The sequence below is a fragment of the Bactrocera oleae genome, chromosome 2 (assembly GCF_042242935.1).
Source record: "Bactrocera oleae isolate idBacOlea1 chromosome 2, idBacOlea1, whole genome shotgun sequence".
NCBI lineage: Eukaryota > Metazoa > Arthropoda > Insecta > Diptera > Tephritidae > Bactrocera > Bactrocera oleae.
The window spans coordinates 84,628,822-84,649,382 of NC_091536.1; the positions used below are offsets into that span (position 1 = coordinate 84,628,822).

The 20,561-nt window shown below is 34.6% G+C and overlaps 2 protein-coding genes across 2 annotated transcripts in view; one reads left to right on the top strand and one right to left on the bottom strand.

Moving 5' to 3' along the window:
• Positions 1-11,492: 11,492 nt before the first annotated feature.
• On the top strand, positions 11,493-13,758 carry Lsp2 (Larval serum protein 2). Its single transcript, XM_014244390.3, has one exon. The coding sequence runs from the start codon at positions 11,518-11,520 to the stop codon at positions 13,615-13,617; it is 2,100 nt and encodes a 699-aa protein (XP_014099865.2). The 5' UTR covers positions 11,493-11,517; the 3' UTR covers positions 13,618-13,758.
• A 741-nt stretch (positions 13,759-14,499) lies between these two features.
• beat-VI (beaten path VI) overlaps positions 14,500-20,561 on the bottom strand; it is a 293,763-nt gene continuing 287,701 nt past the window's right edge. The window contains exon 11 of the mRNA XM_070105889.1: positions 14,500-20,525. Coding sequence (XP_069961990.1) covers positions 19,962-20,525 — 564 coding nt within the window. The 3' untranslated portion in view covers positions 14,500-19,961. The remainder of the gene's footprint in view (positions 20,526-20,561) is intronic.

Genomic DNA, 20,561 nt, shown 5'->3' on the forward strand with positions numbered 1-20,561 from the left:
AGATTAAATTAATAAGCATGTGTTTGAATGTATAAGCATATGTTGTATAAAATAATTACAGTAAGCGATAAGCGCGTTTTCGCATTGAACAGCTGTCGTTTGATGTTATTGTGCACGTAGCTGATAACACGCTTGAGTACGTGAGCCGAGTCGGTAAACAAATGCAGAATAAATCGCGTGAGATTGACTAAAAATAATCTCGGAACGAAAACAAGGTTGCGGCGCTTATTATTGAGTTTACAGAAAATAAAAAAAGTTAAATCTTGGTTTCAAACACTGGGATTTGTCTAAAATCGGACACATTAACGGTCACAGAGAGAGACATTCCGAAATGCAGTGTCACTTCAAATGCATCCTAGCGGCATCTTCTCCACGCTCATATCTTCGAATAATATATGGTTGGGGGAAGGCGCAAGGGCTCTTACACTAGGGCGATGGGTCAGTTTGCACTAAATATACATGTTATAGTAGTCCGATCTTGTCAAATTCTCTGAAAAGTATACCGTTGCCTTAGATAATAATAGCTGCCTAATTTCGTGACAATATCTCGTCAACTCAAAAAGTTTTCCACATAAGGACTGGATTTTTATCGATCAGTTTGTATGGTAGCTATATGCCAAAGTGTTCCGATATCGGCCGTTCCGACAAATAAGCAGCTTCTCAGTGTGAAAAATACAAGTAGAAAATTTCAGATCGATAGTTTAAAAATTGAGGGGCAAGTTCGCGTATATACAGACGGACGAACAGATGGACAGACAGACGAACCTGGCTAAATCAACTCAGCTTATCATGCTGATCATTTATATATATATTTTATAGGGTCTCCGACGTTTCCTTCATGGCGAACTTAATATACGCCGTTCGGTTTATACAAATAGTTATTATTTCTAAAGCGTAAAGTCAACTGTTTTGTAATTGTAAACAACAACAGTCTTTGAAAAACCTTCTGTGATAACCGCCAGTACTACTTGTATCAACGACCTCAATAAATATATGTATAGTTTCTATTATGGTGACAAAAAGATATACACCCCGAAATCTTTGAAGCTGAAAATAGTACAATACATTTTGAAACCTTTTGCAAATGGCGATTAGTCCCAAGGTATGAGCACACTTATAGCTAGTGAAGTTGGCAACTGTGCTTATAAAAGGTGATGCATTTTTAGGTTCCCTACTTTTTCAAAGAAATAAAACATATATTTCAAATTTAATGGGAAATGTTTGTTATCATTCGAAAGAACATTCTTTGGCATTTATTTTTTAAATATTATCTCTTTCAAATGTTGGCCGCGGCTACGTCTCAGATGGTCTATCCGTTGAGTCCAATATTCGATGACTCGTTCGAGCATTTCGACTGGTGGGCGTGATGTTTTGCTTCCTTTGAAGCGGAATTGTCCGCAAAGACTTTAGACTTTACATATCCCCACAGGAAAAAGTCAAACTGTGTGATATCACACGATCTTGGTGGCCAATCGACCGGCCCAAATGTTCTCTCAATAAATCCATTAATTGATGCGATGTGTGGAAAGTGGCGCCGTCTTGTTGAAACGAAATGTCGCCGAGATCACTAGCTTTAATAAGTTACATACATAAAATACATACATATATATATCAATATTTTAAATACAGAACAATTTTTTTTTAATTCACAACATTCTTATATGTATATTTCCTAACAGTGCGCAGAGAAATCTTCTTACTAACAGATTACAGTAAAATCATATTTCGTTTCAAAAAAGAATAAAAATTCGTTGATGTCGAACTTGGTTCCTACAAATCGCTCTCTACAATTTGTACATGGACGTTAATATTTTTATATATTTGTACCACTCAAAATATACTTGTCTCATTTTCTTGTTGTATTTGCTTTAGTTGCGCTGTTTTTATTGTTGCCGCTGCTGTTGTGTGCCTTTTGCGCAAAGCAATTTGTTAATATTGCGTTGAATTAAGATAAAATCTGCTTACATTGGCGGATTACAAGGCGACAGCTCACAAAACCAACAACAACAAAGCAGCTGCAAGGAGGCACTTGCAGCCGCCAGCACTTATTGTTGCTAATTTGCTGTGCCGTTAACTGTTTTATTGTCTCCTCTGTTCTTAATAACTAGCTTAATTCTTGTTTTCACCAATGTGTTTGAGCGCACGTATGCGTGTACGTGTGTATGTATGTTTGTGTTTACTTGTGCACTGACTTGTCTGTGTGAATGTGCTAATTTTGGTGGCAGCTAATATGAGCGGTGCACACACATTGTTATCATTTTCGTTTGTGTCATTTTCTTTACCCCTGCTACACAGCAGCACTTTCCTTTGTACTTTCAGCTAATGTTGTTGTTGGCGCTGCGCTTAATTGTTTTACAGCGTTAACAGCACAGCAGGTCATGGCAACGAAAGCAGAAAATGTGTATAGAACAAAATATCAACAATAACAACAACAACAACAACGCCGACAGCACCTTCATTATAACGGAGCATTACTGAGCCAATAAACTTCGGCGATTAGGGAAAAGCACTGCGAGCTACACCGCGTCAAACTGTGTCTTCTTGCAACGCATGTTTTTGTAGCTGTAGCAAGTAACGAAGAGGCGTATCTCTTCCATGTTCCTTGTTTAATTTCTTTTCTTCTCATTCCAAGCGTTCAACAATTCAATTTCTTGCCTTGAAATCACCGCCGCCGTCGCCACCTACAAACACCCGTTTCTGTTGTGTTCGCCGCTTGTAATCGCATGTTGTTGTTGTTATTTTTGTGAAATCCTTTTAACAACAATTTGCAGCGCTCAGATTAAAAGTTTTTAATCTGCCTGTTAATAATCAAGTTACCAAGTCACTTGAAGTTAAACGAATATTTTCTCTCGGCGCATTGTTGATTGTTTAATGGATTACACGTCCCACCGTTCAACGCCGCCTTTGCGTGCTACAATATGCCTAGGTTGGGCGCAGCATCGGGCAAGGTTCACAAGTGTGCGAAAATGAATAAGGGAATAGGTAAAAATGCGAACACTTTGCGAAAAGTGCTGTGTGAATGAGTGGACGAAGTAATTAATTGTGGTTGTGAGGAAGAATTGAAAAGGCATTGAGTGGATTTAGGTAGTTAAAGTTAAGTAAATGCAAACAAAATTGGTAGAACATACGAGTACTTAAATTGAGAAGTTGGTGGTAGCAACGAAGCCAACAGCACATAACTGTGCGGCAGAAGAGGTTAATAATAAATTGAATGTTTTTAATATGACCTAAAATACTAGCCTATATTCTTTGAAGTTATTAAAAACTTTTTCGGAAATTGCATTATTGTCTTAGACAACAACCCAAGCCACATTTCTTGAAGATATCTCGCCAGGGGAAAAATTTTGAAATACAAGAACTTGTTTCCGATTGTTCAGTTTGTATGGCAGCTATATGCTATAGTAGTGCGATATTGGCGGTTCTGACAAATGATTGCCTCTTGAGAGAAAAGGACGTATGCGAAATTTAGAAACGATATCTCAAAAACTGAGCGACTAGTTCGCGTATATACAGACAGACTGATATGATTTTTCGATGAACATGAATTTGTGCATTTTTCGCAGAACGTGAATTTTCGTTATAATCTTGGACAATTTCCAAGCGTTGTACCATTGTGAAACGTGTCGTGATAAAATGGCGAACCTTACTGAATATACAGACAAAATTTGACAGAAATGCGTGAACAAACATGGCCACCATGAGCTGCCAAAATGACATCCATATTGGAAGACGCTGTATATAGTTTCGGTGAAGCCGAAGTGAACGTTTTGTTTTTCATACTTTGTATAATTCTTCATTACTTTAGTTAATTTAACTTTTTAAAAAAAAACAATTAGTGTATCATTGGAAAGAGGGCTGAATAAGGTGCAAGCTTAGCTAACTTTTACAAAGCCAGTGAAAGGAAGTTAATAGGTTTCCTGCATCCGTTTATATGACAAGTCTGTTACATAATGTAAAGACGCAGAATACTGGATTACTCTGTAGTGGTTTAAGAAGTTTTATTCAGAAATTTGCAGAAGTGTTCGATAAACCTATTTTATATAAAGACAGTGAATAGATTGCTATCCCTATAAAAGGAGCGCTTATGGTAAGTGGCTACATTTTAAGGTTGATTGGTTCTGTTCCGAATAACCGTTAGTAGCTTTAGATTCGGCAATGTTGTGAAATGCAGCCAAAGTTACTGTAATGTCTTCATAGCTATAAGAATATAATTAGAAACGCTAGAACATATCTGCTAAATAAACTACATACCTAACAATTATGATAACTGAGCTCATGGTGCTCTTTATTTGCAAACTTTCTACCAGACCACTTGTACACCGAAAGAGAATACCTGATTTATCGTCTTTACAAGCTTTTTTATCAAAAATAAACTTTTTATCCATCCAAAAACTATCACCTCGAGAAAAGAAGTGTGGTCAAAAGTTTATCCATTTGTTTAGTAAAAGTTGTATAGTAATCGAAAGCTTGACTATCTTATAAAAATTTGATATTCTCAGAATGAAAACTAGGAATGAAATATTTCTAAGTATCGCTAGGTCCGCAGATTCCCATATACTCTTAGGAAAAAAGCATTAATATTGTCTCTATGTACTATTAGCTAGAACTCGACACATTCTCGTTGACATTTTAAGTACAAGTTCAGCTATTTATTACAATAAATGTGAGAAACAACGGGTTGCTTTGTATTTAGTAAAAAATATAACCACAATTTGTTGTCACTTATTTGCATTTATTTCAGAATTTTGGGCCAGTTTCTTGCATTGCTTTACCGCTTACTGTCTAAATACAGTTCAACGCAAATAATATTGCAAATGTACTGGGCGTTTGACACGCCTCTACACTGTGTGAAATATTGTGCTCAGTATAATCCACTTTCAAGATGAAATTCCGATATATCTAAAAGCTTCTGGAGAAATATTTTGTAAGGAAAACTGTTGATTTTATTGTTGTAAGCAACATTCTTGACATTTGTATTGATGTTGGAGGCACAAAGTATGACAGAAATATGCGGGGGCGTTTTATAAATTGCAAATGAAAATGCGTCGCCAACATTACTGACGCCAGGCGATTTTCGAGGTTTTTGAACATATAGAGGGCGGCTGTAAGTGCGGCAACTCTGTAGATATGAATTCTTATGCTTTGGAACGGCGGTTGGTCATTGCATGGATAGCGAAGAGAGCAGGCGTAGTAAATGTTAAATGCTGTTTTAGTGCATTTCGCCAAAGAGTAATGTTTATTCTAGCCACCAATATTCATGTGTAATTTTTAACGGGATTTCGCATTTTTGCAGCTTTTTCTTTCTAAAGCTTTTATGGCGACATTTTTGGCAAATGGTATTACAGCTTTGTAAATGCAGGCTGTAATAATAGAACAACAACAACAGCTTTGTAATTTGTTCTCCACACACATAAACACATAAATTTACACATACACACACGCAGATATTAGCGTATAATAAATTTGGCCAAGTTGCAAGGACTTATGTAGGCAAGTATGTATGTAAATGTGTGTGTGTGTGCGTTTACATTTGCAAATTTTAATATTCCTACATTTTATGTCGCAACGAATTTTTACGTTTTAACGATTTCGCTATTCTTGCGCCATTATAATGATATGAGAAAAGCAGCTGCCGCTGAGCGGCGCTAACACATTGAAATGACATCCTTGCTGAGAAATTTGGAAATGAGTCATTCGGCATTAATGTTCGATGAACTATTTGGCAAGCGTAACGAGCGCGATAGAAACTTTAAAGCTTTAAAAAGAGGGCAATGAAATGAAATACAATGTTTGAGATTCACCGTTAAGGGTGAAGTAAATCCCATTTGATTATTATTATTTTGTATACTTTTATACAATATATCAATGTGTATAGCATTGTTAGTCGAGAACATCCATGAAAAAATTTTTAATTTGAAAATAAAGTCTACCAAAAAGTTCTGCAAAGAATATATGTACTTACTCGTACATATGTATAAATGTATAAGTCTTTGATTCAAAAATTTATTATGTGTAATCTAACTCCCGAAGGTTTTGAAACGGTTTTATTTAGCCGATGAAATCTGTGAAGGTTTCTGATTATATAATTTGTTTTTTTTTTTTTTTTTTTGAAGCAAACCTTATTGCTGCTGGTTATGCTTAAAATTCGATATTTATGCTCTGCATCAACTGTCCATAGACGCTTATATACGCAAAGTATCTGCATGTTCTGTTATAAAGAATAAGGCATTAGATGGATGAAAACTATGTAAAGGATTATGGACACAACGATATCTTGAACCAACTCGTAAATATAAATAAATCTGACTATATCCTTTTAATATTAGAGTACAATATCTCTCTTTATATCCGTCTATCGAACTCAGCCAGCCTCTTTCAATCGGAAGTACTAGGCACAGAGAAGACCTGCAGAGCTCTACTGAGTAACTACGAGAGCAATCATATATACGAATAGCTAGGCGGCACTGCTCGCTACAGTCAACAACTGCAGGAAAATTTTAAGCGCACGGATCTGAAGTCCGTTAGGAACGATTATGAGAGAGCCTTAAACACATAGCTCAGAACAGATTGAAATCAATTAGAAATTAAGAAGGAAATAAGGAAACAGTTTTCCACTCTCTCTGTGAATGCGCAACTCTATCACAAATCTGACATAGAGCACTTAGGATCCATTACATACCAAAAATTTAATGGAATGGTCTACAAAAGCATAACGGGTATAAGTAGTTTCATTGAGAGCTCCAAATGGTTTGAACGCTGAAACGAGATACCAAGATCATAAAGGTCCTACGATAGGGCATCAAAATTAATGGCGCATCTAGCGCTAATTGCTTTAGTCAATCCAAATGATATTTTTCTATATGTTCTCTCCCCATTACACACAACCTTTCTCAAAATCTTATTATTGCTGGTGCTCTTCATTCAAAAGTTTTAATTATTGGCAGAGCTGCTGTGTTTGAGTTAAGAAATCCTAGAAAAATTTAATTATAGTAGAATCTGATAGCGAGCACTTTTATTGACTTAAAAAAAAAAACATTTTCACATATTTTAATCTTTAAAGTCGCCTTTAAATAGGCTCTTGATCCAATACAAGCATCTCAGCGCTTAATCAATGTTTTCAGACACTTGTTAAATGTAAGCTTTGGCTCGGACATAAGATGATATATGATCAAACTTCACACGAACATATAAACGGTTGTACAATCTTAGAATTTTTTTTTATCAATTCGGCTTGCGAGTGCAGTTTAAATGAACCAGTCTGGTTCAAATTTGATCAGTTGGTAGACTAAAACACTTTTAAAATTTATTGCTTCAATATTTTTTAACATTAGTGTAGAAAAATATTTTTTGCATAAGAAAAATTGTTTTCCTATCAACTTTGTTAATAATATTATGCAGATTAATTGAAATCAATAAAAAAATTTAATGAGACGCCCTTTTGTCCGAGCAATTAGCAGTTTTTTGAACTCAACAGCATAATCATCGGCACTCATATGTCTGTATGTATGTGTATGTCCAATGTTCACACTGATAACAGTTGTTTATTTTAAAACATAATTGCATACGGATGATTTGTTTCGACAGACGCCGTCACGCCAGCACCAAGAAACGCTCACATAACCAACAATTCGAAATGATTAAATTCCGAGCTTTCAACCAGCGCGTTTTGAATATGCGAAGATTACAATAATATATTCCGTACCTAAGTATTAAGACATATATTTAGTTGAGTTCAAAATTTCTAGTTTTAAATTAATAGTTTCAGTCACATTGGTTGTTATTTACGTGCGAACAATTTAGATCCATTCAATTGACTTTTTAAATTAAACTCCAAAATAATTTCTTCTTTTAGGCATCTCGTTGTTAGTGTCATCTGGATTATCTTACTGCTAGCAACCTTGAAATCAAAAATATGCTTGCACAGCTTGCACTCTGCGCTTATCTGCAGTCACATGCAGACTTAATATGTGTATTATACATATAGTCCATACATATGTACATATGTAGCGGGTGTTTTCTAAGAGGCATACATATTTTATGTCATATTAAATAAAAAAAAAATTAAATAAATTTCCTATATTTTGACTTTATTTGAAATTTTATGGAGACTAGTGTTTGGGCGCATTTATTTATTGCAACTTTGTGCTATACAGCCCGCCCTGTAGTTCCAATTTAGCACCATAATTCCAGCAAAGCCACCTGTGAACAATGCGCTGAATTTTGGTTTCCAACTGCTACTTTATCAGCCTAAGCCCTTGACTCGCATACCTACACAAATGACAGCTGCATTTTTTTGACAGCGTTTTTGACAGGTAACACTCTAGGAAATCTGCTACTTTTAAAAATAACCCTATATTATATACTCCAATTTGCTTTATATACAGTTATATATTTGTATTATTTCGCTATAAACATCATACGTATATGTATATGTATTATCTAAAGACTTCGGGTCTTTCATGGTGAAATCATTCAAAAGTTGCCGATGAATGAAACGTGTCCATAGAGATTAAAATTAGCTCACAAGAGAGCAATAAATATTCGTTTTTAAGCCTTATCTTGTATGTAATATAAAATTTAAGGCAATATGTTCCAAATTTTCATTGTTCGAAAATATTGTAATAGGTTCGAAGTTAACAGAAGCATAAAAGGTTCGCATTATTCCAAACGTAAACAAGTAGAAGAGAGAAGGAATCGCCGTTGATCCGAAATAATTTGAAGCCTGCCTTTGTACGTGAAAAGCCCTTCTTATATGAATACTTTTTTAATTATCGTTTGCGAAAAACTAGGCTGAAGAGAAAAGACTTGTATTTTATGCGAAGCTTTAAGAGTAAAATTTTTAGCGTATAATAGAATCCTTTTAGAAGAACCACTTACCCCAAATTTCGGCTATATCCCAGATGTTTTTCCCATAGGGTACATTGTTATGGTCGAAGTCACACCCTATAATAACGCTTAACACAAATAGCCAATAAAATTTTGATTCTTTAACACCTGACCAATAAATATTCAAGAGAAGTATCGATCACGGTCTCAAAGTCTTGAATAGTTAAACTTTTTGGGTGATGAAAGCAAAACATTTATCCTCAGTAGACAAGTAAGTAGCCCCAGCTGCGAAGTGGGTACAGGTAGAAGATCATTCTGTAATAACCCATATATACTTTTGTATATATAGCTATTTTAAAATCAATATTGGGCGTGTCAGGTAAAGTAGAATTGGCATAATGTTTTTAAAAAATGTCCCTGATGGCTTAATTGCCTTTTAACCAGCAAGAGAACGTTAACAGTTGGGCCATCTAAAAACTCTGTATTCTCAATCTTTGGAAAGTATAGGCAAATGATAGCATATGGAAATGTGTTGACTGCGGTAAAAGGCTATCTAAATGAATCCATGGATGCAGTATATTAGCTATCACAAAAATTTAGTATAGCATAACTATCCCAATAAGTAAAACATAGATGAAAGGTATGTGTTACCTCTGGTCACAAACAATCATATTAGATGTAAACTGTACACCAACTGGAATAGGAATATGCCATAAATGTTGTATTATTGTCCTTTCTAATACTTAAGATAACCAGAAAATGTTTTGCTGTGACTTCATTTATTTTTGATTTCTTAAAGTTTACATCTTGCTGTGAGTGGAACATTTTGAGATATGAGGGTGGCCTTTTATATTTCGGTATTAGAGAAAAACTACAAATGTAAATCATAGAAAATCGCTTTATTGTTTTTCAAAATATTCACTATTAAGACATGCGTTCTGAATGCATCAACAGCTTTTTCAGGTGTCAAAAAACGTTTTTTGGCCGAGATGAATATTTAAAGTTACTGTAAATAACACAAATAGCGCTCGTGTGTCAAAACGTTCTAAGTGCATAACATCAAAAATGTAAAAATTTAAGATAAAGTTGTGATTTAGCAAATTGTCACAATAGGTTTGCCAAATCCCCAGTTTCTAGAAGTTCTCTTAAAACTACTGTTGTCTACGACAATACTGACGCTTTTTGCAAATTTATGTTAAATCTGACTCGACACAAATAATTTCTGTAATAAACAGAGAAGTGCAAATTTTTCAATATTGACTTAAATGCATGGTAATATAATTAGTTATGAATAGGAAATATTTTGGAAAAAAACATAATAATATTTTCAACTACAACGATTGATTTTGTCTCTTTATATATCCAAATTGTAAAAATTCAAACTCTTCAATTTCGAAATATTATGACTAAAAGTGTGTAGTGTCGCCAGCGTTAAAGCCAATTTAGTAGTTTGGACTTCAGCCTATTTTCGAATATATGTACATGTACGTAAAAAATCTGTATGCTAGCAATTAAATGGGCGCTTTGTTTTCATTTGCCGCTATTAAGTTGATATTTTCAATTTAACTTGTTTGTTTACGATTCGAAGCGAAAGGGTTTTGCGCCGATAAGGCACTTAATAGCAATAACAATATTAAGTACATTTGTAGAGCAGAAAAGCGACAAAATAAAAGATTATTGATTATTGCAAAATCATTTGGCAACAGTAGCTAAATACACACACACACACATACATATGCACGAACGCAGTGATATTGCCCACCCACTTCAAATCCACAACTCACACAGTGCGTGTTGTGCACGTTTGCAATCGCATTCGGGTCAATTACTGCGTAAAACTGGCACATTTGGTTAGTTTCCATTAAATGACTGTAAATTTCCATCAACTGTTAGTAGCAACAACTGCATTGGTGTGCGTGTGTGTTGACAGTTCAATGGCAATTAAGTGATTGCTGGACACAGTTTTCCTTTTTGGACGATTTTTGAATGGTTTTTTGCTTCTACACATTTGTATATATGTATATATAAGTATTTCTCATTTTCATACCATTTTGAATATCTTTTTTGATTTTTTTCATTTCGGTTTAACTATTTTGCATCATCGTTACACATATTTGCACTTTCGAGTGCTATGCTAACACACTTGACTACAGTGCTGTGAAATTTATTATTATTTTCATCAATAATATGATAAGTGCTCAAGGTCTGCACCACATACCGCCAAATATGCCGGCTAGTCCGGCAGATCCGATAAGCGAATGCACACCTTGCAATCATCTAAAGCACAGTAACTCTCAGCACCCACATTCACATACACATCTGTCATACAATTATAGTTCGAGCTCGGCTTAGATCAACACCCGAGACGCTTTCATTGGCTCTAGCTGACTTCAAGGCGATCTGCTGCCGCCCCAAGAAACAACGCAGGCGATCTGCGCTGCATTTTCATAAATTTTTTTGTTGTTGCTTTTTTTGTACCTACTCGAGGTTAAGCAGTGGGTTAGCGCTCAATAATATTACCGGCTGATTGCAAGGCTATTAACATTGACGATAAGCATATGTTGCCAGCTTTGCCGCATCTCCCTTGTCAACCGCTTTGCAAAAAGGTACGTTTGTTAGGTGCGGGCACGTTGCAGCGTTATTTGTGTATAAAAAGCCTGAGCGCGCAGTCAAACGATGTGATTTCGCAAGATGAAGTCGTACACTTTGGTTGCATTCGCGGCTTTGGCGCTGTTCGCCACCGTCTCATCGAAGAATATTGAGTCGAAGACTGCTGACAAGGACTTCTTGATTAAGCAAAAGTTCATTTTGGAGATCCTACAGCATGTTTATCAAGACGATGTGCTGGTGACCAAGTACGACACCAGCTACTATGAATACAAACCATGGGAACATGTTGCCGACTATCATAAACACGAATTGTTGGAGCCGTTCTTCGAACTGTGGCAACACAAGCCAATGCTTGATGATGAGATCTTCAGCATCATGTACGAGCGCCATGTGGAGTATGCCGTTGGTTTGACACGTTTGTTCTACTTCGCCAAGGATTGGACCACATTCACACATGCCGTCTTCTGGGCACGTTTGAACGTGAACAAGCAGTTGTTCATCTATGCTTTGACGGTTGCTGGTCTGCATCGCGCCGACATGCAAGGTATTGTCTATCCTGCCATTTACGAAATTCATCCATGGTACTTCTTCGATGTGGAGACCATTGAGTCCGCTGAGCGTTACAGAATGCACAATTTCCACAATGTCAAGAAGTTGGATAATATCTACAATGTTGCTATCAAGTCAAACTACAGTAATGTGTACTCAAACATGCACCGCGATCATGAGCTCGCCTACTTTCTGGAGGATGTTGGCCTCAATGCCTTCTACTACTACTACAACTTAGACTATCCATTCTGGACTAAAGGTGTCGAAGGTTTTGAGTTGAATAAGGATCGTCGTGGCGAATTCTGGATCTACACACACTGGCAGTTGTTGGCTCGTTACTATTTGGAGCGCTTGTCTCACGATTTGGGTGACATTGAGGAATTCGATATGTACGAATCTGTCACCAATGGCTATTACAGCGGTTTACGTTACTATTCCGGTGTGAATTTCCCTAACCGCGAAAATGGCTACAGCTTCTATCACTCCTACAATATGGAGTACATGCGCCTTGTAAACTTGATTAGCCAGCGTATTATGGACTACATACACGATCAGCACAAGGATGATATCGAGGCTGTCAATAAGTTGGGCAACATCTTACAAGGCAATGTGGACAGTATTGATAGAGTACGTTACAGCAGTTTGAGCAATTACTACAAACAGATCGTCAATGATGGCAACGATTATGGCAAATATGAAGAGACTTTGCCAAACACCTTTATGCACTACGAAACCGCATTACGTGATCCCCTTAACTTCCAGATCATTAAAGACCTAATTCACTTCTACTGGCATTTGGTTGAGGTATTCCCCGAATACACCGTCAAGGACTACAATTTCGAGGGTGTGAGAATTAACAAAGTACATATGCCAGACCATTTGACAACCTACTTTGAATACTTTGACTCCGACATCAGTAACGCTGTCAATGTTGAGATACCGGTTGAGGGTAGCGCTGATCCTCTAGTGAACTTTGGACGTAATTCACAACACGATGGCCAAAGTTTCGTCGTCAAAGCACGTCAATACCGTTTGAATCATAAACCATTCCAAATCCAAATGGATGTTACCTCTGATAAGGCACAAAAGGCTATCGTTAAGATCTACATTGGACCCGGACAAGAAGAAGATAGATATCATTTCATTGAGAGCAACTACATGAATTTCTTTGAATTGGAACACTTTGTCGTTGATTTGGTGGAAGGTGTCAATGTAATCACACGCAACTCTGACGACTTCTCCTGGTGGGTGGAGGATCGAACACCATACTTGGAATTGTACAAAAAGGTTATGGATGCCACCAATTCGGACTACAAGTTCGCGTTGAACCAGAAGGAGGCTCACTGTGGTGTGCCACAACGTCTGATGCTGCCCATTGGCAAGAAGGGTGGTATGCCATACCAGTTGTTCTTTATGGTGTACCCATACCATGAACCAGCCATCAAACAGTACACCGGCTACGATCCCATCATCTCGTGCGGTATTGGTTCTGGCGCTCGCTGGGTGGACTCATTGCCATTCGGTTTCCCCTTCAACCGTCCCGTCAAGCACGGTTACTACTTCGATGTGGATAACTTCCACTTCGAACCAGTGGTTATCTACCATAAGGAAGACGCCGCAAATGTGGTCTAAGCGCATTTTGGAAATTATGTTTATAGACGTTTTTTTTAATCTATTTTCAGTCACTTCAGATATATGTATGTGTTCCTTTAGTTTCGTGGTACTTTTAGCGAAATAAACGATTTTAATATTTAATAAAAATGACTTCAACTGCATCTACAAGTATATCAATATATTCAGTTATTTAGGAAACTCTAATCGGCGCCAACCCAAGAGTTACACTCTGAGTCAAGAGCTTGAATCGAATACTATATTTAACGGATGTTCACAGATTATGAGTCCTCCGATTGGGAAATATATGTATTTATACGTGATTTAAAGCTGATGAGTTACTCGTTGCAGGGAAAAGAGACGGGGTAACAGGCTTTAATAATAAACTAAATTAAGGCGTTGTTTTAACATGGTTACACACATTTCTTAAAATATTTACAAAAGTTTCGGACAGGAGAGTTAGGAATGTTTAATTAGCGAAGACTATTGACTATGGAAGATTGCCGACCTACCAATTTTTCGTCAGTTTCATAACCGCCACTGGCTTTGCGTGTAGAAGGAAGTCTTAAACTCCAGGCTTAAATTTTCCATATACTATTAACGAAACATATAAGACTCTGCAAAATAGAAATGCGTAAGGAGTCATCCAAGCTATTTGAAATGATGCGACTGCATCCGTTGAGATATCTGCTTCGTTCGACTTTTTCAAATCTCTGCCGAAACTGGGAACAGCATAGCTTGTTAAGCCAAGTGAAGAATGCTCTGTCTGATTCGAATTATTGATACAACAACGGAAATAGAGAGAGGAAACGATTAACATAACTTATGAGCCGAAAAAAAGTTGGTGCATAATACTCCACGATTTTAAAAAAATGTTTCTCAAATACAAAACTCCGTGGTGCATTTCTGTGTGTTATTTCATTTATTTATTTTATTTTTTATTAATATGCCTTTATTTAAATCATCATTTTGTCTTACTTAAACTGCTGCTTTTCACTTATTACCGAATTCACTTGCTTAACGGTACTTTTGCTTTGCTTACATAGTTATTTTATGTGAACTAACATTTGTATTATATTATATATATTAAATATTTCTGGACAATTAGGTGTAAATTAGGTTAACTCAGGGGAGCTCACTGTAATCAATTTTGACATTTGCCATTTTTTGTATACTGTTTGTTGCTGTCTTTTTATATTTTTGATGCAGCAATTTCTAATTTTGCTTTGAAAAGTGTTTGTCCATTTTTGAACTTTTAGATTTTTATTGTTTCCATTTAAAATTTTATTAACTTAAAAATAATTTTTTTGCGACCAGTGCTTTTGGTAGCTTGTTTTGTATTTTTTGTTGTTTGCGTTTTTTTGTGTATCATATTCCTGTAATTACGTATATATAATATATACTGGTATATATATGTTTAAACTTTAATTTTTAATTTTTATTCTTTGTTTTTCGTAATTTCTACAGTACTGCTTCTTAATTGCTATATTAATTTTGTTGTTGTATTACTCTTAATTTTCGTTAGTTTTTATAATTTTTTTACTAAAATTAAATTTTTAGGCTTATTCAAATTAGTTTTATTGTTGAATTTTTGTTTTCATTTATTCTATTTTTTCCTTTTTTTAATTTGTATTTAAGCCTTTAGCTTTTAGTTATTTTTACACATTTTGCAACTTAACAAATATCGTAGCTTTTCTTACATTTATTGACATCAGCTCCATATTATTTTTTAATGTTATTATTTATATTTGAGTTTTACTATTTCTAATCTATCAACATTAATTGAACTAAAATTTATTCGCATCATATTTTGCTTTTGTTGTTGCCAGCTTCTGGCGTTTTTTTGTTTTTTGTTTTGATTTGCTTAACTTGAATTTTGATTTTTCATATTTGTTTTATTGTTTCTGTAAATTTTAGTTTTCGTTTGTATTCCTGTTTTTGTTTTTGCCTTTTTCGTTTAGTATTGGCATTTTCAGTTTAGTTGGACTTTCATAGCGCTTCTACGACATGCACAGCAGTAGAACAAATATATATTTCTAACAAAAAACATTTTTTTTACAAAATAATTTTTATTACCATTTATGCTATTTAATTTTTTCACTTTCTATATATTTCATATATTCTGTGAATTGTTTTTATCTAATTTTTTAATTGAGCTGCAACCATGGGTCCAGTTTACTTTTTTCAGTGTGAAAGTTCCTTTAAGAGTTTATACATGTTACTATATGTGTGTATGTATGAATGTCCAAAATTCAATAGCTCTTGTTTTATATACATAAGTTATTTATTTATACTACAGATTCATTTATACATAATATATATATAGTACAATGTGTGAAAGTAAGCTGACTTATATTTTCAATATGTATTTACTATATTTATATTAAATTAAAAAATTTGCTAATGGCAACTTAAATAAAATAATGAATTAAAAAAAGATCCATAAAATGTTCTCTAAGAAATGTAATTAATTTCAATCCTTAAACAAAAAAAAAATTATTTTCGGCGCAAAGGCTTAAACAAAAACAAATGCGCAGCAGCGCCACGTAGCGAAAGCTTTTACTTTGTATGTATACATAAAAATCGACAATTAAAACTTTGACGCCAAAGTTCAGTAATATAACTTTCTAAGTGGAGTGATAGAGTTTTACTTAAAACGATGTAAAAAATTAGATTTTTAAAACTCATTTTGTTGCTGAAACAACTGATGAAAATCGTGAAGATTCTCTAATGGAAGATAAATTTTTTGTTGGAAATATTCTTGGTTTTAAAACCTGCGAAAGAAGAAAGGTTTTCTTCTGTCTCGAGACTCTTAATCACTTTCTTTAAACGAAACGTGCATAAACAATCTACAGTTTTTATTGAAATCATCAAATGAATGCATATTCATTATCATTCACATATATTTTCATGGTTTTAATTTAGTATTATATTAAATATTTAGCTCAGTAGCTATTCACGAACGTGGGCATCGGTTACTATTTTAAGCACAACTCACTTCGAAATAAACCATTTTAATTTTCGCTTAATTAGCTTAATAATCTAAAAAAATTCGAAGAGTAGATGTCATAGTAAAACTTCCAATGGATTGTCAATATTTTATAAAAGAAGTTCGTGACTCGAAAAAAAGTTTATTATTTTCTACAAAATTAAAAAAGAGAAACTTTATTATAAATATTAATAAAACTAAATGTAATAAAAATTTCTAAACATACTGTAATACCCAAAAAACAAATTTATTCTGGTTTATTTGTCATCATTCTTTCATTAACTGGTTGCACTAACAACTTTTTATGAGCTCATAGCAGTACATTCCTGACCGTAGTAACACTTCAAACGCATTTTTACTTATTTATGTGAAATTAATTTGTAATAATTTTCCACACAATATTTTTTGTTGCGAAATTACTAAATTAATTAGAAGAATTTGAGTTCATTAATCACACGTTATTGAATGCTAAACGAAATTGAAAACGAGGCCAAACAAAAACACTACATATTTACCATATATAACAAAAAAAAAAGAAAAACAATTTGGGCTAAACTATTTTATTACATATGTACAAAGGTTAAAAGGCTAATTAAATTAATACAGAATTTGTCGAAACGATTATTCCTCTATAACATATTTCATAATTTTTTTTTGTACAGGCTCTAACTTTTTAGTTGCTGATTTTAAGTAATTGTGCATACAATTTACAGATATTTTTTAGCTCAAACATTTATGCAATAACGAGCCATTTGTATTCTTTATACATATATTGTACATATAAATACTTACTACTCGTACATGTTTTGCTTAGTGTGTGTATGTGTGAGCTAAGCCTATGTATGAGTATTTATTCGTATTATGTTTAATGTATATTTAATGCATTACAAATAGTTTATGCGTGTGTGTGCTCATTTATATAGGCTTTGCTTATGTATTTACATGTTCAAAATAGAGCGTAAAATTAATATTGGTTTAGTCACATTGTAATTTATGGTATATGCACTCATATATATAGGATAGGTATTGTTGTTGTTGTTTAGCATATTATGGCATGAAAACATGTTTTGATTTTTTATGTATTTTTTTTTTTTAATTTTGATTTAAGTTAGTCACACATGAGAAGTTCTAAAGTAATTTCGTGTAAATTTGATTTATTCGTAGATATTTGTTGTATGTATGTATGTAGCTGTATGTAATTGTTTATTAAATATATATTTGTAAATGTAGTTGACTTGTTTAATTGCTTGCAAGGTTTATTTGGTTTGGCGACATCATAATCACATCATTAGACAAAATATTAAAGCTATTAACTAAAGAAAGAGAGCAAGATAAGGAGCGAGAGCTTTGACAGAATTTTTACTAAATTTATGTACATTCATGTTCTGTTAACAATAAGCAGCTTAGAGTTGAAGGGAGATATCTAAGAATGTTCTCTAAATACTCTTGCTTAAATAATTATTCGAACTAATTTTTCAAAACAAGAATAAATTGTTCTGTGTAGCATAATATAAGTTCTAGTCAAAAGAAATCCATTATTTTAGCATTCCATTGCAGATTTTATTTAACTTAGTCAGAATGATCCGATTTAGCTCAAAAATGCTAGATTACTGTCATTTTAAAGATAATTTCATAATGCCGCTCTCACAGAAACCTTCGTCCCTATTGGCAAAAACTCGCACACTTGATTTCCACAAACTTCTTTTGGGGCGAGTTTTTCACCAGCAAACTCATTCGCCAAAGAGAGCAAAAGGAAACAATCACATGGGCACAAATTTGGACTAAAAGGTGGACTAAGCTCCTGGAGCTCTTAGCGAGTTGCTATCGATGTGTGTGGCCTGGCATGATGGAACACATTTTCTCTCCTATTGACCAAAGCTGGCAGCTCCAGTTCAATGGTTAACATACAGGCCCGGATTAAGAGAGCAGCTCATAAACGATTATTTTCTGCCAAACCCATTACATAACAAAATTTTAATTTAGAAATCGTTTGGGTTGATAAGGTTCTGAGTAATAAACCACATACAATGTTTATTTTTGACGAACGTTTTCATTACGCAAATAAAAGTTGCAAACCATGCTATATAATATTATTAAAACTATATAGAGGGCACATATGGGTTTAAATTTATTGAAATAATGGTACAACATTAGTACAAAAACTCTTATCTAAATGTCAGTTTGGAATTTTTTTTAGTGGGTTATTTGATGAGAATAAAAAATTTATGGATAAATAAATTTTAGTATAATTAGAATAATATTTATAACAATTAGGAAGGGTAAGCGAGCCAAAATAAATAATAAAATTAAAATAAATCATAATTATAAACAAAAACTTTTTTGACTCAAAGTAAATATTGACTTCCTGCTTCTTTCAATGTCGCCTACCAACTGTTTCGATTGGCTGTGTAAATTCGTGCCTTTTCAGCCGGATTTTATTTTGCAGCAACATTTTGCGGTTTCGTAAGCCTTACTACTACAATAAATATTTGCTTGAAAGTTTTGATTTTAATACTCCATAAATTATGCGTACACTTGTACAAACATACAGAAAGCGTGGATAGCGCCTTTGTGTAATTGCAATAACTGTAAACAGCCAATATGCTGGTGTTCGTTAATAATGCCAAAACTTACACACTAACACATTTAAATTTTTTTTTTGATTTTTCTTTTGTAATTTGTTTGTTTTGCTATTTTACATATATTTTGCTGTAGTTTTTATTTTTGTTGCTTAAAAACTTAATTTACATTTAACTATTTTAAGATTATATTTATATGTTTATTTGTTTGCTGTTATTTATTATGGCTTTTCTTCGGGCATATACTGTATGCACACTACTGTTGCTGTTTTTGTTGTTGTTGTTGTAGTGTTTGATCCTCACAGCAGTCATCAAATGTTTCAATTAATTTCATTATAATTATTTCTCACTATTTTCTTTATGCCTTTTTTGTATTTATTTTTATTTATACCAGACATATTTGCAATATATTTTTTTTTTGCTAAATTTACCGCTATATATGCTTAATATTAGATTTCATTTGTTTCCAATTTTCTTTATTTTTTTTTTTTGCTTTTGGTTCTCATTTAAATTTCGTGTGCAAAATGAATTTGCATTGTTTGCCATTTTGATTAGGTTTTTCATGTGTTTTTTGTTGTTGTTGCATTAAATTAACATTTCTCTACTGTTATAGTTTGCATGCCGTGTTAGCCTTCCATAACGCCTGCTGCTGGCAGTGCCGTTTCTGTTTTATTTTGTTTTTGCACTCGCTGCTGTATCCAGTAACGAAGACTACCGTTATTTATTTACTTTGTAGTTGTTGCATTTTGTTTGCCATCACTGACGTTGTCACCATCAATATATACGCTGCTTTGAGGTCACAGCTGTGGCAAGGCTTTCCGCTCAGCTGGCACGCTTGACGCCAACGACGCCGACGTCGCAACAACCACCGCCTGGCGCTTCGATGAAATCTCTGCGACAGCAGGCAGAATTGCAAGCGGTGGCATTATTTTATCGGCAAGCATGCCCATTGTAGCGCCATGACACACGCCCACCGCCAGCAGAGCAAAGAAAGCCATGCCGACGATCGCGAACACGCCCCCTATTCGTTGCCTGCTGTTGTGGCTGCTGGCGACGCCACCTGTGAGTGCCGAGTTGTCTGGATCGCCGTTGATGCGTTTCGAACCCTCCAGGCCGAGCAAGTTGGGCGAGATGGTGGTGGGCGGCGTTATGCTCAGCAGCAGGCGTTGTTGCACATTCTTATGAAAGACATGCAGTATGGAGACCTCGCAAAGCAGCAGTATACTTGTTGTCTGGTATTTGGGCACCGTCTGGAAGAAGCCTTGCAGCACCTGGCTGTGCGGAGAGATTTCCAGAGAGGAGTATGTGGAGGAGCCTTCGAAAGCGACGTGGTTGATGCGTTGAAAGGGTGTTTTGTAGATCTGTTCAATGTAGAGAGAGAGAGAGCAGCCAAAATA

Bases quoted from the DNA above. Each gene is read 5' to 3' on its own strand.
- Lsp2 (XM_014244390.3), top strand. From the start codon at position 11,518: ATGAAGTCGTACACTTTGGTTGCATTCGCGGCTTTGGCGCTGTTCGCC.